At 44.7% G+C, this 21,000-nt stretch overlaps 1 protein-coding gene across 4 annotated transcripts in view; it reads right to left on the bottom strand.

Moving 5' to 3' along the window:
- Positions 1 to 10,957: 10,957 nt before the first annotated feature.
- The window catches only part of CNBD2 (cyclic nucleotide binding domain containing 2), a 52,038-nt gene continuing 41,995 nt past the window's right edge, over positions 10,958 to 21,000 (bottom strand). For 3 of the 4 annotated variants that reach the window (XM_032350798.1, XM_032350797.1, XM_032350799.1), the window contains 2 exons: positions 17,327 to 17,490; positions 10,958 to 11,297 (listed from right to left, as the gene is read on the bottom strand). In XM_032350798.1, the coding sequence (XP_032206689.1) occupies positions 10,979 to 11,297; positions 17,327 to 17,490 (483 nt within the window). In that variant the 3' untranslated portion in view covers positions 10,958 to 10,978. Of the gene's footprint in view, positions 11,298 to 17,326; positions 17,491 to 17,793; positions 17,919 to 21,000 lie in introns of those variants that run through there. The other variant, XM_032350800.1, reaches the window with a different exon arrangement.

Genomic DNA, 21,000 nt, shown 5'->3' on the forward strand with positions numbered 1-21,000 from the left:
GTTAACATTCATATGGAATGCTGTCTAATTTAGGGGGAATGGCCGAACCACCTCTTTGAATAGTACACATTGTGTTTGTGCACTGGTTCAGAGGGGGTGGGAGAAGGACGTGCAGAGAGCGCTGCCAGTGTGTTTATAGTGAGGGAAGATGAACCATTGTCCTTTATGTTCCTGCATTTTGGTTTACTTAGCTGTGTATATAGTGTACATACTGGACAAATGAGTCCTAATTTTCAACATCTAGTCTTTCTAGATGTTAAAGAGGTTGCCAGTGTATGACAAAAATAGAGTTAGTAAACTAATACATGGTGTACATTTTGTGCTAAAATTCCTAGAAAGATCGTCTTCTGAAAATGTGAGCATTATAGCCCACTGGGTTGGTGGAGAAAGGAGAGACGAGAATGGTTAGTCTTAGGCTAGAATGTTCACATTTTGAAGACACTTTCAGATTATAACTGTTACATGTGTGCAGTTTATTCAAGACTGCTGTGTATATAGTGGACAAATTATGTCCTTATTTAAAACATCTAGTTTGTCTAGATGTTTAGAAGTGCCCAACGTATGTTAAATGTAGAGGTAGTAAAATATCGCTTTGTAAATATCTTTTAAAATTCATAGGAAATAAACTGTCTTGGTGATGGAATTGTTTAACCACCTCTGAGCAGTATTCTATCATGTATCTTTGTTCTGTTGCTTGAAGGTGGTGGAAGGGAAAGAATTGCAAAAGGTAATATGTTAGCGTGTTTGTGCTTGGACATTTTCAGACAAAACCATTTTTTGTATGTTTTGTGCATTTCGTTTTGCTGTGTATATAGTGTATATAATGGACAAATGAGTCCTAGTTTTGCAACATCTAGTCTATAGATGTTGAAGAGGTTGCCAATGTATGACAAATTAGTAAAATTAGCACATTCTATACACATTGTGTTGAAATTCAAAGGAAAGCTTTTCTTCTGTAAATGACTTTTGGATATGAATTTGTTCAACCACCCTTAAACATTACACTTGCCTGTACTTGTCTACTGGATTGGTGGTGGAGAGAAGGAAGTGAGGGAGGGGATAGTTTAGTCCAAAATGATGGTCATATTTAGAATATACCTCAGATTATACCCATTGTTAGGTGTGTGCGGTTTTATTTAACAGTGCTGTTGTGTACTCAGTGGACAAGTACTTGTATGAAATATCTAGTCTTTCTAGATATTTAGAAACGTTTGATGTATGTAAAAGTAGAGTAATGCTTCATATAAATAGCTTTTAAAAACTGATGGGAAATATTATCTTTGGAAATGGAATTGCTAAACCACCTCTCTGAACGGTATACTTGTTCCTTGGTTTGAGGGAAGTGGGAGGGAAGAAATTGCAAAAGATGCTTTGCTAGTGTGTAGTAGGAAATTTCAGCTTATTCATTGCCCTATATGTTATGTGCATTTAACTTGACTGTATATATTGTATATATACTGGACAAATAGGTCCTAATTTTATAATATCTAGTCTCTAGATATTAAAGAGGTTGCCAATGTATGACAAAAGTAGAGTTAGTAAACTAACACATTTTGTACACTTTGTGTTAAAATTCATCGAAAGGCTGTCTTCTGAAAAGGACTTGAAGAGATAACATTGTAGTCACATCTAAGTGACACGTGCCTATTTGCACTCACCCAGTGGGTGGGCGGTAGAGAGGAGTTGTGAGAAATGAAGGGTTCTAGACTGGAATGTTGCCATGCAGAAGACACTTTCAGATATAACCCATTGTTACATGTGTGTAGTTTATTCAACACTACTGTGTATATAGTGGACAAACTCAAGTCCTTATTTGAAACATCTAGCCTTTCTAGATGTTTAGAAGTGCACAAAGTATGTTAAAAGTAGAGGTAGTAAAATAACACATTTTGTAGATAATCCTTTTGTTAAAATTCATATGAAATACTGTCTTTTGAAAATGGAATGATCAAAATGATGAAACCACCTCTCGGAGCAGTACACATCATATGATATTTGTACTGGTTCAGGGAGGAGGGAGAAGAAAGAGCAAAGGGCTTTATACCAGTATGTTTGTAGTTAGGGAGGATTAACCATTGTCCTGTATGTCTGCATTTTGTTTTATTTAGCTGTGTATATAGTGTATATAAAGGACAAATGAGTCCTAATTTACAACATCTAGTCTTTCTAGATGTTTAAGAGGTTGCCAGTGTATGACAAAAGTAGTTAGTAAACAAATACATTGTGTATACTTTGTGTTTAAAATCAGGAAAGACTATTCTGAAAACTAGAGGAAGCGAAATTGTTAAAATCCCCTCTAAGCATTACAGATGCTTCTACTTTCCACTATGTTGATAGAAATGAGAAGAGGAAGGATTCTAAGCCAGAATATTCTTTCAGTGCTACTATGTATGTAGTGGGCAAATTTTAAATAAATCCTTACTTGAAACATCTAGTCGTCTGGATGTTTGAAAGTGAACAACATGTTAGTAGAGTAGCAACACCCTTTATTGTTAATTTACAGGAATGTTTGTATTTTGGGAATGGAGTTGTTAAACTTGATGTCTTGGAGAGTATGCTGACTGTTCACTGGGTTCACTAGGGGATGGGGATGGGGGCAGGGAAGGAAGTGAGGAGCAAAGGGTTCTGTGCCCATGAGTCTTTAAAGTTTTGTATGTGCATTTTAGTTAATGTTGCTGTGTGTCAAAGGATAAACAAGTCCTAATACCCAAAATATATTAAAGGTAGAGGTAGTAAAATACTCCCTTTATGAATGCCCTTTTGTTAGTTTTTAGGAAGGACTGTTCTGGGAGTGTCTGTCAGTCACCTCTTAGAGCTAGATGTAGTCCTATGCTTGGTCGTTAAAATGGTGGAGGAAGCAGAGGAGGGGTGAAGGGAAGGGCTTTTTGCTAGTTATCTCCACATATAGAAGACCATTTTAGGTTATAACCATAGGTCTGGATGTGCATTTTGATGAAGTACCTGTGTTTGTTGTGGACAAGTGTCATTATTTTGTAACATCTAAGCTTTTTGGATGTCCTGAGGTGACAATGTATGATAAAATGTACAGCTAGTGAATCAACCAATTTATAAGTTTTTGTTATCATTGATAGGAAAGAAGCATCTTGGACATGGAATTGTTACGCTGTCTCAGAAATGTGAGAACTTACTAGGTTGGCCGCAGAGGGGCAGGAGGAAGTATAGAGGGAGAGCTGTATGCGGATGCGTTCATACTTACATTGTAATAACTGTTAATGTGTGTGTGTCTCTTTGGCTGTACTATAGGAATACATTAAGTGATTCAATGGAAACATACCCAGTTGCTAATATTTGAATAGTATAGATTGGATAATTCTTTTAGAAGCATTATACATTGTGTACTCTTACTTATGTCTGTTTTAATTGAACATTAAGGGAATGCAGTATTTTAATGGTAACCCTGCCAGTATCTTTAGAGGCCTGTTGCCATTTTTGTCCTCTCTGAAATCTTTGTCGCCGAGAAAGGCGGGATTACACTTTTTTCTTTCAGATGGAGTTGGTGTAGTGTATTCTTGGTTATCGAAATACTCATAGTTTGGGGACTTTGAAATGGTAAATATTCATGGTGTGTAAAAAAGCATGATACATAACTATGATCTTAATTACATTAAAATGCTTACTTTTGTAGATACACACATGGGACCTAGAAGTCAAACTGTAAACTGCTTGTGATTATGGATGACTTTGTTCTTTGCTTCTTGTGTTTTTCAGTTTCCTTTTATGCACATGTTAACTTTTAAAAAATAAATTTTTTAAAACCTACTTGGAGGCTGCATTGCTTGCAAAGTCCACACATTCCCTGGAAGTACAGTGTTTGCACCCTTCAGGCCTAGGCTTTGAGGTCTTCGACATCTTCCTCTGTTGCTTAGACATTAGCACACCTTGGAGCCCTGTTCTCTTTCTAGGTAACCTCATACTTTTGTAATTCCAACTTTGCTGAAGCTGTTCCTTCTGCTGACAGTGCCCTTTCCACATTTTTCACTTAGCAAAATCATTCTTTTGTTGCCCAACTCCACTTTTAACTTTTATACAGTCTTGGTACGAGAAGCTGACACCCTAGAATCAAGATGCCAGAACCAAATGTCAGAAGTTAGGCCTTTCCCTTGCAGCCCCCTTCTTGTGCCCCTCATGTGGAACCCACTTGCACGATCATTGTTACCTGGAAGTCCGCTGAATGGAACTCAACGCAATGCTGGACACGTGGTGAGGGCTTAGCAAATTACTTGAATACAAAGGGAATAGAAGTTCAGTTTTTCAGACTGGCATGGTATCACCGCTAATAGGCACTGGTTGAGTTGTGGGAGCTGCCCGGAGCATAGCTGACCAAGCCAGACAGTCAGATGTAGCACCTTCCAACCCCAAATCAAGCACAGAAAACATCCTCTAATGGAATATCTGAAGGCTTCTCACTCCCAACTTTGAGGTGAGGCTCAAGAGACCAGCCTCCAAATGTGGGAAGGAGCATTTCTAGTGTCTCCCTGGGTGCTGTTGGTCTAACCCAAGTAGGCTTGGAACCAGGGAGGGCAGGTAGAGGAGACCTTTCCATTGCCTTCCCAACTCAGGATGAGGCCTGGACTTCTGTCTTCGGTTGATGTCCCTATGACATCAGCATTAGCTGACTGAGGGGGCCTTCAGGAAGACAGTGTGCACTTGGATTACTCGTCCAGGTCTACAAGCCCCAAATCCACCAGAGCAGGAGCTAAAAGCTGAAGCTCTCCTCTGCAATTTAACATGGGTTCACCCAAAAAGGCCTCCAGAGGGGCAAGGCTCATAAAAAGCTGAGAGAAGAGGTTAGCTCTCAAGCAGTCATGGACCTCTAGGGCAAAGCTATCCCTCAGTGGACAGAAGAGGAAAGTGAAGTCCAGAGGGAACAGGCCCCACTGGGAGCACACCTCATTGCTGGCAATATGTATTACCAGGGAAAGAGAACTGCATCGGAGTCAAAGACCTCCGTCCTTGTCTAAGCTGTCACTAACAGGAACACTGGCCAGCAGCACCTCTTCGGGCCTCAGTCTCCTCATCTGTAAAGGAGGGGTTTGTTCTGGCTGGCTGATGAGGTATGCCACTCCACATCAGGACCTTTCAAAGCTGCAGACTTCATCAGCACTAGAGTCAGGGCCATTCTCTATGAAAAGGAACCAGGGTCCTTGGAGAAATGGCTAATTCCAAGATGTCATCAGGGGAAGCAGAATATCATCTGGGAATATCCTGTTGTGGCAGAAAAAGGGCTCAGAGAATAAGAGCATGTCAAAAGGATTGCTTCAAAATACAGAATGATAGTAACCAATTCTGACACACTGAATAAAATAGGAAATGATGAGTCCAATATTAATATGAATGAATGAATGAAAGAATGAATGAATGAATGAAAAGTATGATAAGGAAGGGGATATTTACATAGTTCCATATCTCCTCATAAAATCCCTATCAAAACAGATTAGGACATCATCAACAGAGAAAAGCCAATCCATGGAATGGAGAACATATTTACAAATCATATATCTGAAAAGGGGTTAATATCTACAATATACCAATATATCTGACAACAACAACAAAAATGAACAAAGGACTTGAATAGATATTTTTCCAAAGATGATAGACAAGAGGCCAAAAACACATGAAAAATGTTCAACCTCATTAATCACTAGGGAGATGCAAATCAAAACTACAGTGAGATGCCACCTCACACCCATGAGGATAGCTAGGAACCAAAACCAGAATAACAAATGTTGACAAGGATGTGCAGAAATCGGAGCCCTCGTGCACTGCTGCTGGGACCGTGAAATGGTGCTACTGCCATGCAGCCCAGGATGCCAGTTTCTCAGAAAATCCAAACTAGAACTACCACATGATTGCAGCAATCCCACGTCTGGGTATATGTCCAAGAAAATTGAAAGCAAGTTCTCAAAGAGCTGTCTGCATACCCATGTTCACAGCAGCACTATTCACAAAAGCCAAAAGCTGAAGGCAACCCAATTTCCATCAACAGACAATGAATATGCAAAATGTGGTGTATATGTGCATGCAATGACTAGTATTCAGCCTTAAAAGGGAAGGAAATCTTACCACAACATGAATGAACCTTGAGGACATGGTGCTAAGGGAAATAAGGCAGTCACAAAAAGACAAATACTGTCAGATTCCACTTGGAGGAGATTATCTAGTCAAATTCAGAGACAGAAAATAGAATGATGGTTACCAGGAGCTGGTGGGAAGGGGAACGGGGAGTCCTTTAATGGGTATTGAGTTTCAAATTTGCAAGATGAAATTGTTCTGAAGATCTCTTTCTAAATATACTTAACACTACTGAACTACTCACTTAAAAATGGTTAAGATGGTAAATCTAATTTTTTTAACCACAACGTATATACATACCTACACAACTTTTAAAATAAAATGGGAATAAGTATCATCAAAAGTGACTTTACAGTGGAGACACCAGTTCAATCCAATAATCAAAGTTGTCCCCAGCAATGGAACAAACAAGTCTTGCGACACCTGATAGCATCCAATGAGACCACATCCACCGTTCCGTGATTCCTGCCAAAGATGCATCCCTTAAATCTAATCATGAGAAAACATCAAACTGACCCACATTGAGAGACATACTATAAAAGAACTGGTCTATATAATCTTCAAAAATGTCTCCATAATCCATTTTCTTCTCAATTCTGATTTCTTCTTGTGGGTGGGGAGGCTTTAGAAGTTGAAGAATGGGTGGGGAGCAAAACAAAAGACATGGAGGGTCAGGGGCCCTGCACAGGCCTGGGGTTGGGGGGAGGCTTGAAGCACACACATCAGACCCCTCAAATGTTACAAATGATAGCAGTGAAGCTCCGGAAAGGGAAGGAGCCTGGCTGAAAGTCACACAGTGCATGTCTCAATGGACCACTTTCCCACAGCTACGTCCACAGAGCTAAAGCCCACAGCCTCCAGCAGCCATGAAAAACCCTGGTCTAGCTTTTTTTTTTTTTTTTTTTTAAGATTTTGTTTATTTATTTGAGAGAGAATGAGTGAGAGAGAGCATGAGAGAGGAGAAGGTCAGAGGGAGAAGCAGACTCCCCATGGAGCTGGGAGCCCGATGCGGGACTCGATCCTGGAAGTCCAGGATCACGACCTGAGCCAAAGGCAGCTGCTCAACCAACTGAACCACCCAGGCACCCCCTGGTCTAGCTTTGATGCTGCTTCTCCTTCACCTGGAAACTACTCATCCCGGTTGTCGGCCTTGAACCAGTCGTTGCAAATTCTGCAACTCAGCACCCTTGTGGTTAAGCCCCTTAAATCCCCACAGAGCAGAAATGCCTCATGGGGAACTGGCCTCTGGTGGCACGATGGGAGTTGTCAAGTGACCTGTGTCACCCCCGACACTGTCCATAACTGAAGGTAAGATTTTTTTCCATGAGCTATGTAAAGGGAATAGAGGATTTAAAGAATGCTTTTGTTTCCAACCCCAAGATGTGATCTTGAACACTTCCTATAACAAAACTCTGGCAATACCTCCTGTGTTTATTTTTCAAGTGGGTTTTTCCATTTTCCCCAAACAGTAGAAGCTGTTAGTGCTGGGGCTATATTTTTGGCTCTAATGTCCTGGGTGTGCCTCTCCAAGTATGACTATGCTTTATTTACATATGGAAAATCATCCCAGAGGGCGGTTCTAGTCTCTCAAACACAGTTCCAGGGTTGTGGGTACCGAATTCTGAAAACAGGTGGCTCATTTTGGGTCAGTGAGTAATGCGGTGGAATCACGCATGCGCTGCCACGCTGCCCGCCTCGGAAGCCACTGGCTGCGGAGAAAGCACTTGCATTTCCTGCCACCGCCGCCCGGTAGATGAGTGAGCGGGGTCGAGGACTTTGCCACTCTAGGCCTCAGGCTCCTTGTCTGGCAAATGAGGATAATGCCGGGAAATGTTTTCAGGACCCGTGGGCTTCCTGACCCTTAGATCTGTGCCCGGGTGGGCAGTGAGGAGGACTGAAAGCTAACACTGTGCTACTTTTCAACGAGCGCTCTCCCTGCTTCACCCAGGATGGCCTTCAGCACTGATCAGGAAGATTTAGCCTTCCAAAGTCTCGGTTTCCTATTCCACGGAAGGGGAGGGAGAATCTGTGGACAGCCAAACTGAGCTCAGTCAAAAAGGTGCTAATAACATCTCACAAGTACCGAGTACCGAGTACCGAGCACTCCCTGTGGACCAACGACTTCACAGGTGCAACCCGGATGTACCTGGGGCCCATTCTCTGCTTGGTTACTGACTTCAAAGAAACAGCAGCTCTGCCTAAAACCGTAATTAAGAGCTATTCAAATGTTTCCTTGGTTTCTTCAAGAAAATACCAAAGGAAAACATATTCTCAAGGCACAGAAAAGCACTTTGAAAACCTCTTTACATTTCTCATTCTCAAATTCTTCTCTCTGCTAAATGGTGGCTTCAGAAAAACCTCTGCTCTTCCTCTGCTCCCCCCAAGACTCCCAAAACCCAGCCACCATGGTCTCTCTCCCCACAAGAGCCCTCATTCCGGGGCTGCCCTTCTAGTTACTGCCTCACCCACCAACCCCTAGAAAACAGGTCCTACCTCCTGTTCTGGAAGTTTCTTCTCTCATTTTCCAGGATGCAGGACCCAGGGGTCAGGGTGAATAAAATCCTACATCTTGCTATACTTGTAGTGCTTTTTTTAAAAAAAAAAACCTTTTTTCCAGTTCATGTACCATCTCTTTTAATCCTCAACAGCCATTATGAGGCAGAGCTAGGATCTTAACCCAAAGGTCATCAGCCTCTATAGTCAAATGATTGGCAAGATGGTGGTCACAAAATAAGCACTCAATAAAAAGCTTCTCACCCCTTCTCTGGTCATGTCACGTCTGCTCAAGAATTTTCAAGGGCTCCTCACTGCCTTGAGTAGGAGTCAGCAAAGAGGGCCCAAAGGCCAAATCTGGCTGACCACCTCTTTTTGTAAATAAAGCTTTATTGGAACAGTAAAGCTGCTTTCACCCAACAGAGTTGAATAGTTAAAACAGAAATGGTATGGCCTGAAAAACCTGAACTATTTATTATTTGGCGCTTTACATAGAGTTTGCTGACACCTGGCCTAGAGAATAAGAAGAACAGAAACTGCCACTTATCCTCCTTCGGATCTGCTATGAAGCAAGCATAAACAAAAGTAAATAAATTTCAAATGAATGAACAAGATTGTCCATACCATCATCTTGGAGCCACAACCCTAAATCCAGAAAGATCCCTGAATATGATCAGACACCCCAATTTACCTAGTCCCTAAACAGTGCCACATCATCCCTGTAGGTCACTTGCATATCTTTCATATCTGCTGCAGACATCCCAGACTCCTTGGCCATCTGGAACTATCAGAGAAGTCAGAGATGATTAAGACTTCCACTTCTCTACTCTTTTATGTTCACAGCATCTTCTGGTAGAAAAATTCCATACCTCTCCTTTTTTGCTGTGCAACATAAAAAGTTTTCTTTTAAATTCAACAAACAGGGGCACTGGGGTGGTGAAGTCGGTCAAGTGGCTGATTCTTGGCTTCAGCTCAGGTCACGATCTCAGAGTCCTGGGATAGAGGCCTGAGTCCAGCTCCCTGCTCAGCGGGGAGTCTGCTTTCTCACTCTCCCTCTGCCCCTCCCCGTGCTTAGGCTCATGCTCTCTCTCAAAAATAAGTAAATCTTTAAAAAAAATTAATTCAATAAACAGAACTATAATGTTGAATGTGCTTTTCAAACTATACTCACCTCTCACAAAGACGATTGATCTTGTCCAGGTTGCTCACTTTGCCGCTGGGGAAACAGGAGCAGGTATAGGAGTCAAGGGGGTCCAGTGACCTAGAAACAGAGCCAGGCCCTCCAGAGCTCCGGAGGCCCAGCTCAGCACTCAGATGTTCTTGTAACTCGCTCATTGCCAGGTAGGGTAGACGAATGTGTGGGTTGGGGAGCTACGGGTGGAGGAAGGCTTTCCTAACAGCTCATGAGCAGGGCTAGGCTCATGTACTGCTGTGGCCTCTCCCATGCCCCCCAGTGCTCTCAAAGCTAAACTGTGGAACTTTACAAGAGAGAGAGGTGATTTGGCCCAGTGCTACCGACAAAGAGAGTCTGGTCAGGTCACTGACGGGCAGCCACATATTCAGGACCTCCCAGAAGGGCCAAGGAGCCCTAATAAGTCCAACCTACCTCCTCCTCATCTCTGGCCTGCCTCTTCTCTCTCAGGCAGCTGGCTCCCTGTTTGGTACCTAGAATGCCTGCTCCAATCGCTCTGCCCGTCTGTCTCTCTGGCTCCTTATACCACCTTTCCCTACCCCCCATCAGGCCTCCTCTAGTCTCTGGCAACGCCCAGTCAGATGGGCTTGATGAACACTGGCAAACCGGCAGCCTGGACGCCCAACACAGCCCACGTCTAGGTTCTGTTTGCCTAACACAGTATTTAAAAAATAATTTGAATTAGTTGCTCACATTTGAAAACCAGTAGGAATCATCTAAAATATTGGGTTTCTTTGTTCTCTTGAAAAATCTGAAGACTGGCAGTACCAGGCCTGCATTATTTCCTGGCATCGCATCGAACCAGGATGCGAGGCAACTGCTCCCAGTCCCAGTGTGCATCCAGTCCCCACCACCACCTGCTGCCTGCCCAGTCCTTCAGATGCAACCCTTCAGATAATCTGTGTGGCCTCCAGAAGGCAGTTGAGTTTGTAACCCCAGTCTTGCTCACTTTGATCTGAGCCCCTCTGTACCTCCCATCTGTCTCACCAGCTAAGACCCTCCTACCCTGAGACCACCCCCAGCCTCTTGACCATCCACTCACTCAAGCCCAGCAAGTATCAAGGGAGAGAGTGCCCCAGCTGCCACCCCCCAAACATCTCTCTAGACCCACAACCCCCAGGCGGCCCAACTCCAAGCCCCACAACTCCCATGGTGGTCACTCAGGAAACAGGATGACCAACCCAACATCTTTTATTAGGTCTAAACAAGGACTCCTGCATTCTTATACTGAGGCAGGAGTTCTTGGATTTTATATCGGGGTGTTGTGATGGCTTGGACAATCCTCAATGGGGGCAGGTATTTCCGGGATGCCATAAAAATGGAATGACAAGGTTTAGTCTCCTTGTTGAGGCTACACAAATCCAGAATCAGAGACTTGGGGCTGCAGCTCCCTTTCTTCTTAGGCCGGACTGGGGTGAACGGCGGATGCTGGCGAGGCTTCACCAGCAGCCGTAGTAGGTCCTTCCGAAATATATTCCAGCTGTTCTCCTGAAGGAACTTCCGGCACAAATCTTCATCACTAAAGGTGAGGCACAGATGCTGAGTTTCCCACACCCGCTCCTCCTGTCCCCCTGCCCCACCAGCCATGTCTCCTGTCACTCTTCCAATTCCTAAACACAGTGTGTTCTGTCTCACCTAGGGTCCTCTTCCCAGACTCTTCTGCCTCCTCTCCCTTTCCCCACTTTTTTCTCCTAGAACTGCACTGTTCCATGTAGTGGCCATGAGTCACATGTGGCCACTGAGTGGTGGGGCCAGTCTGAATTAGAGATGTGCTGTGAGTTTACAATACATACTAGATTTCAAAGAATTAGAGCAAAAACAAATGGAGAGACTCTCATTAGTAATGTTTATGGTGGGGACACCTGGGTGGCTCAGTGGATTAAGCCTCTGCCTTCGGCTCGGGTCATGGTCTCAGGGTCCTGGGATCGAGTCCCACATGGGGCTCTCTGCTCAGCGGGAAGCCTGCTTCCCCCTCTCCCTCTGCCTGCCTCTCTACTTGTGATCTCTCTCTGTCAAATAAATAAATTAAAAAAAAATGTTTATGGTGATTACGTGTTGAAATGATAATATTTGAGAAACACTGAATTCAATAGGATATATTTTAAAAATCAATTTCACTCAATTTCTTTTTGCTTCTTATAACGTGGCTACCAAGAAGTTAAATTATATAGGTAACCATTTATCCATCAAGGAAATGTAAAGCAAAGCCACAATGAGATGCCCACTAGGATGGCTGTAATTAAAAACACAGATAAAAATGTGATATGAGGGGTGCCTGGGTGGCTCAGTCAGTTAAGTGTCTGCCTTCAGCACAGGTCAGGACCCCAGGGTCCTGGGATCAAGTCCTGCATCTGGCTCCTTGCTCATTCGGGAGCCTGCTTCTCTTTCTGCCTGCCACTACCCCTGCTTGTGCGCTCGCTCTCTCGCTCTCTCTCTCTGACAAATAAATAAGTAAAATCTTTTAAAAAATGTGTTATGAGGTGGAGATATTAAAATACAGGTTTTGGTATTTTGGTATTTGCTGGGAAAGCAAACTGGTACATTCACTTTGGATAAGAGTCCGGCAGTTCCTCAAAAGCTTAAACAGGGTTAATTTACAACCTAGCAATTTTACTCCTAGGTATATGCCCAAGAGAAATGAAAACCTATGTCCATGCAAAGCCTCGCACGAGAATGTTCATAGCAACATTATTCATCATAGCCAAAAAGTGGAAACAACCTAAACATCCATCCACTGACAAATGGATAAAGTGTGATATATACATTATAGGAATGAAGTTGGGGCGCCTGGGTGGCTCAGTTGGCTAATCGTCGACTCTTGGATTCAGCTCAGGTCATGATCTCAGGGTTGTGAGAGAGAGAGTTCCATGTTGGGCTCTGCACTCACTGTGGAGTCTGCTTAATTTTCTCTTTCTCCCTTCCTTCCTCCTTCTCTCTTAAATAAATACAATCTTAAAAAAAAAAAAAAAAAGAAAGAAATGAAGTACATGGATAAAACTTAAAAACACTATGCTAAGAAGCCAGTTGCAAAAGACCACACACTGTGTGATTCCATTTATATGAAACATCTTAAACAGGCAAATCTATGAAGGCAGAAAGTAGATTGGTGGCTGCTTTGGACTGGTCTTGGTGCCCTGGCTTCACTTCCCACGGGCCCCCCTCCCCAACCAGCATGAGCATGGGAGGGTTGAGGAAAGGGAGGGAGGGGGAGTGGACTCAGCACTCATTGGCTTATTTCCTTCTGAGACCACAGCAAGGGAAGGCATGTTCCATTTCCCCTGACTTGCCTACCCTCACACCTAAGGAAGTAAGCCTAGTAAGTCACTAACAAATTAGAACATTCTTCTGGCAACATTATATTGACTAGGGCAGGGTCAACTTTGATCCAGAGAGATCGACTTAATTAAAAACCCAGATGTCAGAACGGGCTCCTGGGTAGTCCCGTTGGTCCCAGTGGCATGCTGAAGTCAGCTCCTCTGGGCTCAGCGATGATTATGTGAACCCTCCTCGACCCCCTGTTCAGTGACATCAGGTTGGTAGGTTGAAACTGGCCATGGTGGGAGTGTGTACACCACGGAAATCAGGATACCCTTCAAATCAGGCTTCCCTCCCACCCCCCTCCAAGAGAGCTGGTTATTAAACATTCACCAGCACACTACTGAATAGCCTCCACTTAAAAAATTCCTCTAACTCCCGGGGCGCCTGGGTGCTCAGGGGGTTAAAGCCTCTGCCTTCAGCCCGGGTCATGATCCCAGGGTTCTGGGCTCAAGCCCCACATTGGGCTCTCTGCTCCGAAGGGAGCCTGCTTCCTCCTCCCTCTCTGCCTGCTTGTGATGTCTCCCTGTCAAATAAATAAATAAAATCTTTAAAAAAGAAAATTCCTGGGATGCCTGGGTGGCTCAGTTGGTTAGGCAGCTGCCTTCGGCTCAGGTCATGATCCCAGCATCCTGGGATCGAGTCCCACATCGGGCTCCTTGCTTGACAGGAAGTCTATTTCTCCCTCTGTCTCTGCCTGCCACTCTGTCTGCCTGTGCTCGCTCTCGCTCCAAATATAAAAAAAAAAAAAAAAAAAAAAAAAGAAAAGAAAATTCCTCTAACTCCCTACTTCTTCCATAAAAGAGAGAGAGAGAGAGAGACTATCTAACTCTGACTTAGCACTAAAGTGCCCAGCACCTTACTTGTTAACCCATTTAATCCTTGAAACTACCCATTTCACAAACATGGACACTGAGGTTTAAAGATGCTACAAGACTCACCAAAACTTAGGAGGGGGCAAGCGTGTGATTACAGATTCTTATGGGGGCTTCTACGGTGGGAGGACTCAGAGTCCAAGCTAAGACAGACTAGATTCCATGTCACCTCCTATGCGGATGGCCACACTGATTTCTAGTTAATTTTTTCACAAAATGGGGTCACTCTTTTAAGGGCCTCAGCTCGGTGCAGGGGTTTCCGTTCCAATCTCTGCCTCACGTGAACTCAAAGTTTCATCTGTCCCCACAGGCTATAAAAACTTCAGCCCAGGATTGCCCTAACCACTGGCCCGGCCCACCCCGACCCAGCAATCCCACACTAGATCATACTCTGTGTGTTGGCTTTTAGGCTCTCCGCCATTTTGGCCCTCAGAGATTTCCCTTCTCTCCTTGGAACTCAGCCCCATGTGCTTTGCAGGGGGAGAGACGTCAGGTTATCCAGACCCTGGCATTCATAGGTCAGGTGTCACTGCCACCAACCTTGTGATCTTCAGGATGTCATGCCCTCTTTCCTGGGCTTTGCAGTCCTCAATTAAAACATGGAGGATTTGAGCCAGATAATGGATCTGTTTTGTGTCGCTTTAGCAGTCTAGGAACCATGAGTTCAACAGTGAATGAATAAGCCAGAATTCTATCTGTCAGCATTGCGGATCATTGCAGCGAAGTGCTGACTGCGCGGCACAGATGCCAGAGGCTCAAGTGTCTGCCACCGTCAAGGCCACGGAAACCTCTTCTTAATTTCAGTTCAACAGCCGTTAACAGACACCCATCATCTAAGGCTCCTAAAATCCCTTTTTTAAAAAAAGATTTTATTTATTGATTTGAGAGAGAGAGCACAAGCAGCAGGAAGGGCAGAGGGAGAGGGAGAAGCAGACTCCCCATTGAGCAAGGGGCCCAGGGTCAGGGGCCCTTGGGGCTCCACTGCAGGACCCTGAGATTATGACCTGAGCCGAAGGCAGACACTTAACCGACTGAGCAACCCAAGTTTTAGGCAGGAGTTTGACATAGCCAGATCTAGGTTTTAGCAAGAGCACAGAAATGCTGAAAGGATCTAGTGGGGAGGAGGTGGAGGCAGGGGGCCCAGGGTTCTAGGCTGGAGGTCCCAGTGGGGATAGCAGCATCATATCATCTAGGGAGGTGAACAAGACGCACTGGAGTGTGTGAAAAAAAATATAGGACGTCATTTATATTCCTCTTTGTCTTATTCTTCTAAAGAATTTTGGTATGTCCATAACATATATATTACTACAGCAATATATGTACATAATAATAATAAATTCACATGTTATTCCTATTTACATATATTCTAAGGGGTATATATGCAAACACTTTTTAGTAATAACAGTGCAAGATCAAAATAGTTTTGCAACCACTGGTCCAGTTAACTTTTACATTAAAAAATGAAGTTTTTTTTCACCTTATAGACATATTTACCTTGGAAGATTTGGAAACTAGGGAAAAGTAAAAATAAATCTTTTGATCAAATCTCTCAAGATAGATATTTTTAAATTATAAAATTAATATTAGGGGCGCCTGGGTGGCTCAGTGGATTAAAGCCTCTGCCTTCGGCTCAGGTCATGATCTCAGGGTCCTGGGATCAAGCCCCGCATCAGGCTCTCTGCTCAGTGGGGAGTCTGCTTCCTGCCTACTTGTGATCTCTGTCTGTAAAATGAATAAATAAAATCTTTTTTTAAAAAAAAGTAATATCGGGCGCCTGGGTGGCTCAGTGGGTTAAGCCGCTGCCTTCGGCTCAGGTCATGATCTCAGGGTCCTGGGATCAAGTCCCGCATCGGGCTCTCTGCTCAGCAGGGAGCCTGCTTCCTCCTCTCTCTCTCTCTGCCTGCCTCTCTGCCTACTTGTGATCTCTCTCTGTCTAATAAATAAATAAATAAATCTTTAAAAAAAAAAGTAATATCATCATTACCAAACATTTGGAAAATTAAGGGGAAAAGCCCACTTGGAATGCCACTATCCTGACAAAAACTTTTTATTTAGGGATTTGGGGAGGGACCAAGGGAGAAGGAGAGAGAATCTTAAGCAGGCTCCACACCCAGCATGGAAACCAACACAGGGCTTGATCTCACAATCCTGACATCATGACCTGAGCCGAAATCAAGAGTCGACACTTAACCAACTGAGCCATCCAGGTGTCCCCAACAACTTTTCATAACTATTTCTTTTTGCCTAACTGTGGAGAGAGCCCAGATGTCCATCAATTGATGAATGAATAAAGATGTGACAGATATATAATGGAATATTACTCAGCCAGCAAAGAGAATGAAATCTTGCCTTTTGCAACAACATGGATGGAGCTAGAGAGTATGATGCTGAGTGAGATAAGTCAGTGAGAGAAAGACAAATACCACATGATCTTGCTCATATGCAGAATTTAGGAAAGAAAACAGATAAACATATGGGAAGGGGGGGAAGGAGAGAGAAAGAAACCATAAGAAATCTTAAGGTAGAGAACTGAGGATTGATAGAGGGAGGTGGGTGGGGGATGGGTTACATGGTTGATGGGTATTAAGGGCACTTGTGATGAATCACTGAATTCTACTCCAGAAACTGATATTGCACTGTATGTTAACTAAGTAAAATTTAAATTTAAAAAAAGTATCTTTTCTTCCCTCATTATAAAAGCAATGCATACACACTACAAAAACAATTAAATATGAGAGGAATATATAATGATAACCAGGAAATATCTTTTAGTTTTACCTTCCAGACAGAATGACTCTCACAAGTTTGGCAACATCACAGTTTGTCAACACTTTCAGTTATTTCCTTCTAGGTTTTTCTCTTGTGTTTTACAAAGGCATAGCCATAGTATATGTACAGTTTTGCATCCTGTCCTTTTCATGAATCATTATATCACCTATTTTACCCTCCTCCTACAGAACCATTAAACTTACAATTTTTTAAATATAGCAATTATGTTCTATCAAAGAAATGCACCACAATTTCTAAACTATCCCCTTAGTGTGATACATTTGGGTGATGGTGGTAGTGGTTTTTCTATCAAGAATATGGCTGCTATGAACATCTCAGTACATGTAGCTTTTCCCATAATTAGATAAATTCACAGGTAGACCTTTACTTCAGAGGGCATAGCCCTTGCAACATAATACTAAATCTATTATCAAAAGGATATCAAAAAGCTAATTTAAGGGGTACCAACAACTACTGGTTTCATTTCCCCTTTTCAGCAATAGCACTTTTTTTCTTTCTTTTACTAAAACAATAGGTGAAAATTTGTTTATTTGGTCTGGTGGGATGTAGGCACATTTCCAGCACTGACCTGGGGTAGTTGACCTTGAACCTGGACAACTTCTCTGTTACCTTGCTGTCCATCAGTTCACAGAATTTTTCTTTCGTCACCCGTATCACCTCAGCTCCCAGGCTCACCAGGATCAAGGGCCGAATGTCAAGCTGGTTCTCTGGGAGGAGGATCTGGTGAAGACCCTGGGGAACAGAAAGTTCCAGAAGGTTTCATCTCAGAGACTGTACACTTTTTTTTTTTTTAAAGATTTTATTTATTTATTTGACACACAGAGAGAGAGAGATCACAAGTAGACAGAGAGGCAGACAGAGAGAGAAGGGGGAAGCAGGCTCCCTGCTGAGCAGAGAGCCTGATGCAGAGCTTGATCCCAGGACCCTGAGATCATGACCTGAGCCAAAGGCAGAGGCTTAACCCACTGAACCACCCAGGCACCCAGGACTGTCAGCTTCTACCAGCAGATTATCTAGATGGGAAGATGGGGAAAATGAGGCCCCAGGCAGAAGGTGAATCCATCTGGGGGTCATCCTGCAGGGGATGGGGAGAAGTCCAGGGCTCCTTCAATGCTACACTTTTGACATCAAAGGCCTCCAGCTGCTGGAATTAGAAGAACCTGTAAGGAAAGCACACTGTCCGTGTCCTACCTCCACACAGGCTTTCCAAGAGTCACACTCAGGAAGTCCCTCAGGGGAACAGCATTTCACAAGGTTTTCCCCAGGTCCAATCTCAACTCTTGTGCCAAGTAAACCCATTTTTCTCTTCCTCAGGACAGTGACAGAATTCCAATGGTGAGTCCTCCTTTTCTAAATCCCCCTTCTGCAGCCACCACACCCTCCCTCATCCTTTCTGCAGGTTTTTGCTCGCATGTCCCCATTGAATCTCAGTAACCTTCTTGGTCCCTCACAGACTTTGGGGGTCACTGGACCCCTCTCTGCAGCTCAGTCACTCCTCCGGCTCCCTGGCCGCGATGATGACAATGATACAACAGCAATATTTGGGCATTTGCTCACCCCAGGCCCTCTGGGCCCTGCCGTGGGTACTGAGTTATTTGACACCATCCCAAACTCCCATGAGGTGGGCCCTACTATTATCCTCATTTTACAGAGGATGCTGCTGAGGCTGAGAACTCTGCCCAACATCACACAGCACGGAAGCAATAAAGCTAGGATTTGAGCCCAGGGGTTCTGTCTTCAAAGTCCATGCTTTCAACCACTATACTCTGAGGAAACTGAGGCACAAAGAGGTTAAGGAACTTGCCCAAGGACAGAAAGAGATGGAGGCAGGATTTGAAAGCCGCAATCTGTTCAGGGCCCCACTGAGGGCAGCACTGCCGGCAGGTACCCTCATCCACCTGCAACCCATCCCACACACACCAGCCAGTCACGGCCCTTTGCTGACTATGCCCTTGAAATACCATCAGACAGCACGGAGGACAAACAAAAGCTCCTCATTGTGGCCCCAAGGTCTGAGCTAGCCCACCCTTGCCTGACTCTCCAGCCTGGCCTCATGATGCTGTACCTTGTTTACTCTGTTCCACCCATGCTGCCCTCCCTCCCAGTCCCCTTGACATGCCAAGCACCTTCTGGCCTCAGGCGTTGAGCTTACTCTTCCTCAGTCTGCAACATTCTTCCCCCAGGTCACCCCCAGCTTGTTCTTTTCACCACTCAGGTCTCAACTTAAAACATCACTTCCTCAGAGACGGCTTCCTTGATTGCTCCATTTAAGAACCCTGCCCCACAGCCCAGCTTTCTCTTCCATTCCTAACAGCAATTTGCACTGCTACATGTTTGCTAATTCATCTTTCTATTGTCTGTCCCCAGACTAGATCATAAGCCCCAGGAGGACAAGAAGGATGTCAGTTTCCTTGCCCACACTGGCATCTTAGGCCAGGGTTGGAGCACAGTAGATGCTCAAGAGCTATCTGCCGAATGAATACTCAGATGGGGTCACAGAACATTCGAGTTAGCAGCTCACCCAGGTGAATTTCCACATTTTCTTTTGAGGCCACACAGCTGTCTAATTAGAAGCAAAATGAAGATGAGGACCCCCTGATCTTGACCCCAATCTGTCATATCCCTTCTTCCCTGCCCATGGCTCCGGCTTGCCCCATCTGAGACCTTGGTCTGCCTGTTCCCTGGAGAAGCTGGTTCCCCTACAACCTCCTGGCTCAAAACAGAGGCTCTACTCCAGGCCCCAACCTCTGCTGTTTCAAAGACTGACCCAGCTTCACACTCCTGCTGCCCATATTAGGTAAATGGGATCTCTCAAGTGAATACAAACATAGCTGTCACCATTCACTCTCCTACAAATGAAGCCAGGGCCTTGAAAGCAGGGACAACAGAGACATTCAAGGCATTTTCATCAAGAGTCATGCTAACACGTATTTGGGGTTGGGGGGCCTTCTCTGGGATGGGCCCTGCGTGATGAACAAGGCAGCTGGGTATTTGCTTAGAGCCCCCACCCAAAGCCGTCTAGGCCTTCCTAGAGAATCAAGGCCAAGTTCCCTATTCCAGCACGGCAGACCCCTGATGAGAGGGACCTTGCTCTTCCCTCTCCATACTGCACCGCCTCCAGGGCCGCCACCATCTGTCCAACCGGGCGATGCCTTTCTGCCCTCTGGGGCCCTCATTCAGCTCCGGGTGCCTGGCATCCCCAGCTGCTCTGCCTGGAAGTGGGTGAGGCTGTGCTCAGGGTGTCAGGAGCCCCGCAATCCGTGCTGAGCATCTCACCCGGAAGCACTAGCCACCCTGGAGGAAACGTGAGCCACCGGTGAGTGGGCTGGAAGCCACACCACCTGGGGGCTGTCAAAAGGAACGTAGGAGGTTTTGACCAAAGGAGAAAATAATTCTCGGGGCTTTGGCACTGTGCCTGGCTCCAGAAATGCTGGATGAAAAACAAAGTGGGCATTATTTAAGTATCTAAGGGGCCATCATATGGCTAGGAAGCTGATTTCTTCTGTTTTGTTCCATGGAGGTCAGGGGAGTTTAGGGGAAGAGCTAGTTAAAAGTTGCAGGAGGCAGAATTTTGCTGAAAAAAGGAAAAGCTTCCTAAGAGTTTGGAAAAATTCCAGCAGCCTCCAGGGACAGCTGTGCTGGGGGGCTGGGGCTTCCACCCAGTACTGCACTGGAAAGACTCCCAGTCCCATGGGGCAGGAGCATGAAGAGCGCACCGCAACAGGGGGTGACAGGCATGTGAGGAGGACCCTGGAGATACTGTCACTGAGGAACAGAGGGCATGGCAAGGGAGCCACTCTCTGGACTGGGCACACACAATGATGACCACATGTGGGGCTTCAGAAGATAGCCCCTCCCCGGGGCAGGCAGAGGCCCACCTGCTGCCCAGCTCTCACAGTGATGAACTCATGGCCCAACTTGTTTCATCCATGCATTCCCCGCCCAGCTAACTAACCACTAGATATTTTTTTTTTTTAAGTAGGCTCTACACCCAGCATGGAGCCCAAAGTGGGACTTAAACTCACCACCCTGAGAGTAAGACCTGAGCTTAGATCAAGAGTTGGACATCTAACCAACTGAACCACCAGGCACCCTGGATAATTATCTTTTTAATAGACTTTGTTTTTGTAAATACTTTTTTTTTAAGACTTTATTTATTTATTTGACAGACAGAGATCACAGGTAGGCAGAGAGGTAGGCAGAGAGAGGAAGGGAAGCAGGCTCCCTGCTGAGCAGAGAGCC

This window comes from Mustela erminea, chromosome 7, assembly GCF_009829155.1.
Source record: "Mustela erminea isolate mMusErm1 chromosome 7, mMusErm1.Pri, whole genome shotgun sequence".
NCBI lineage: Eukaryota > Metazoa > Chordata > Mammalia > Carnivora > Mustelidae > Mustela > Mustela erminea.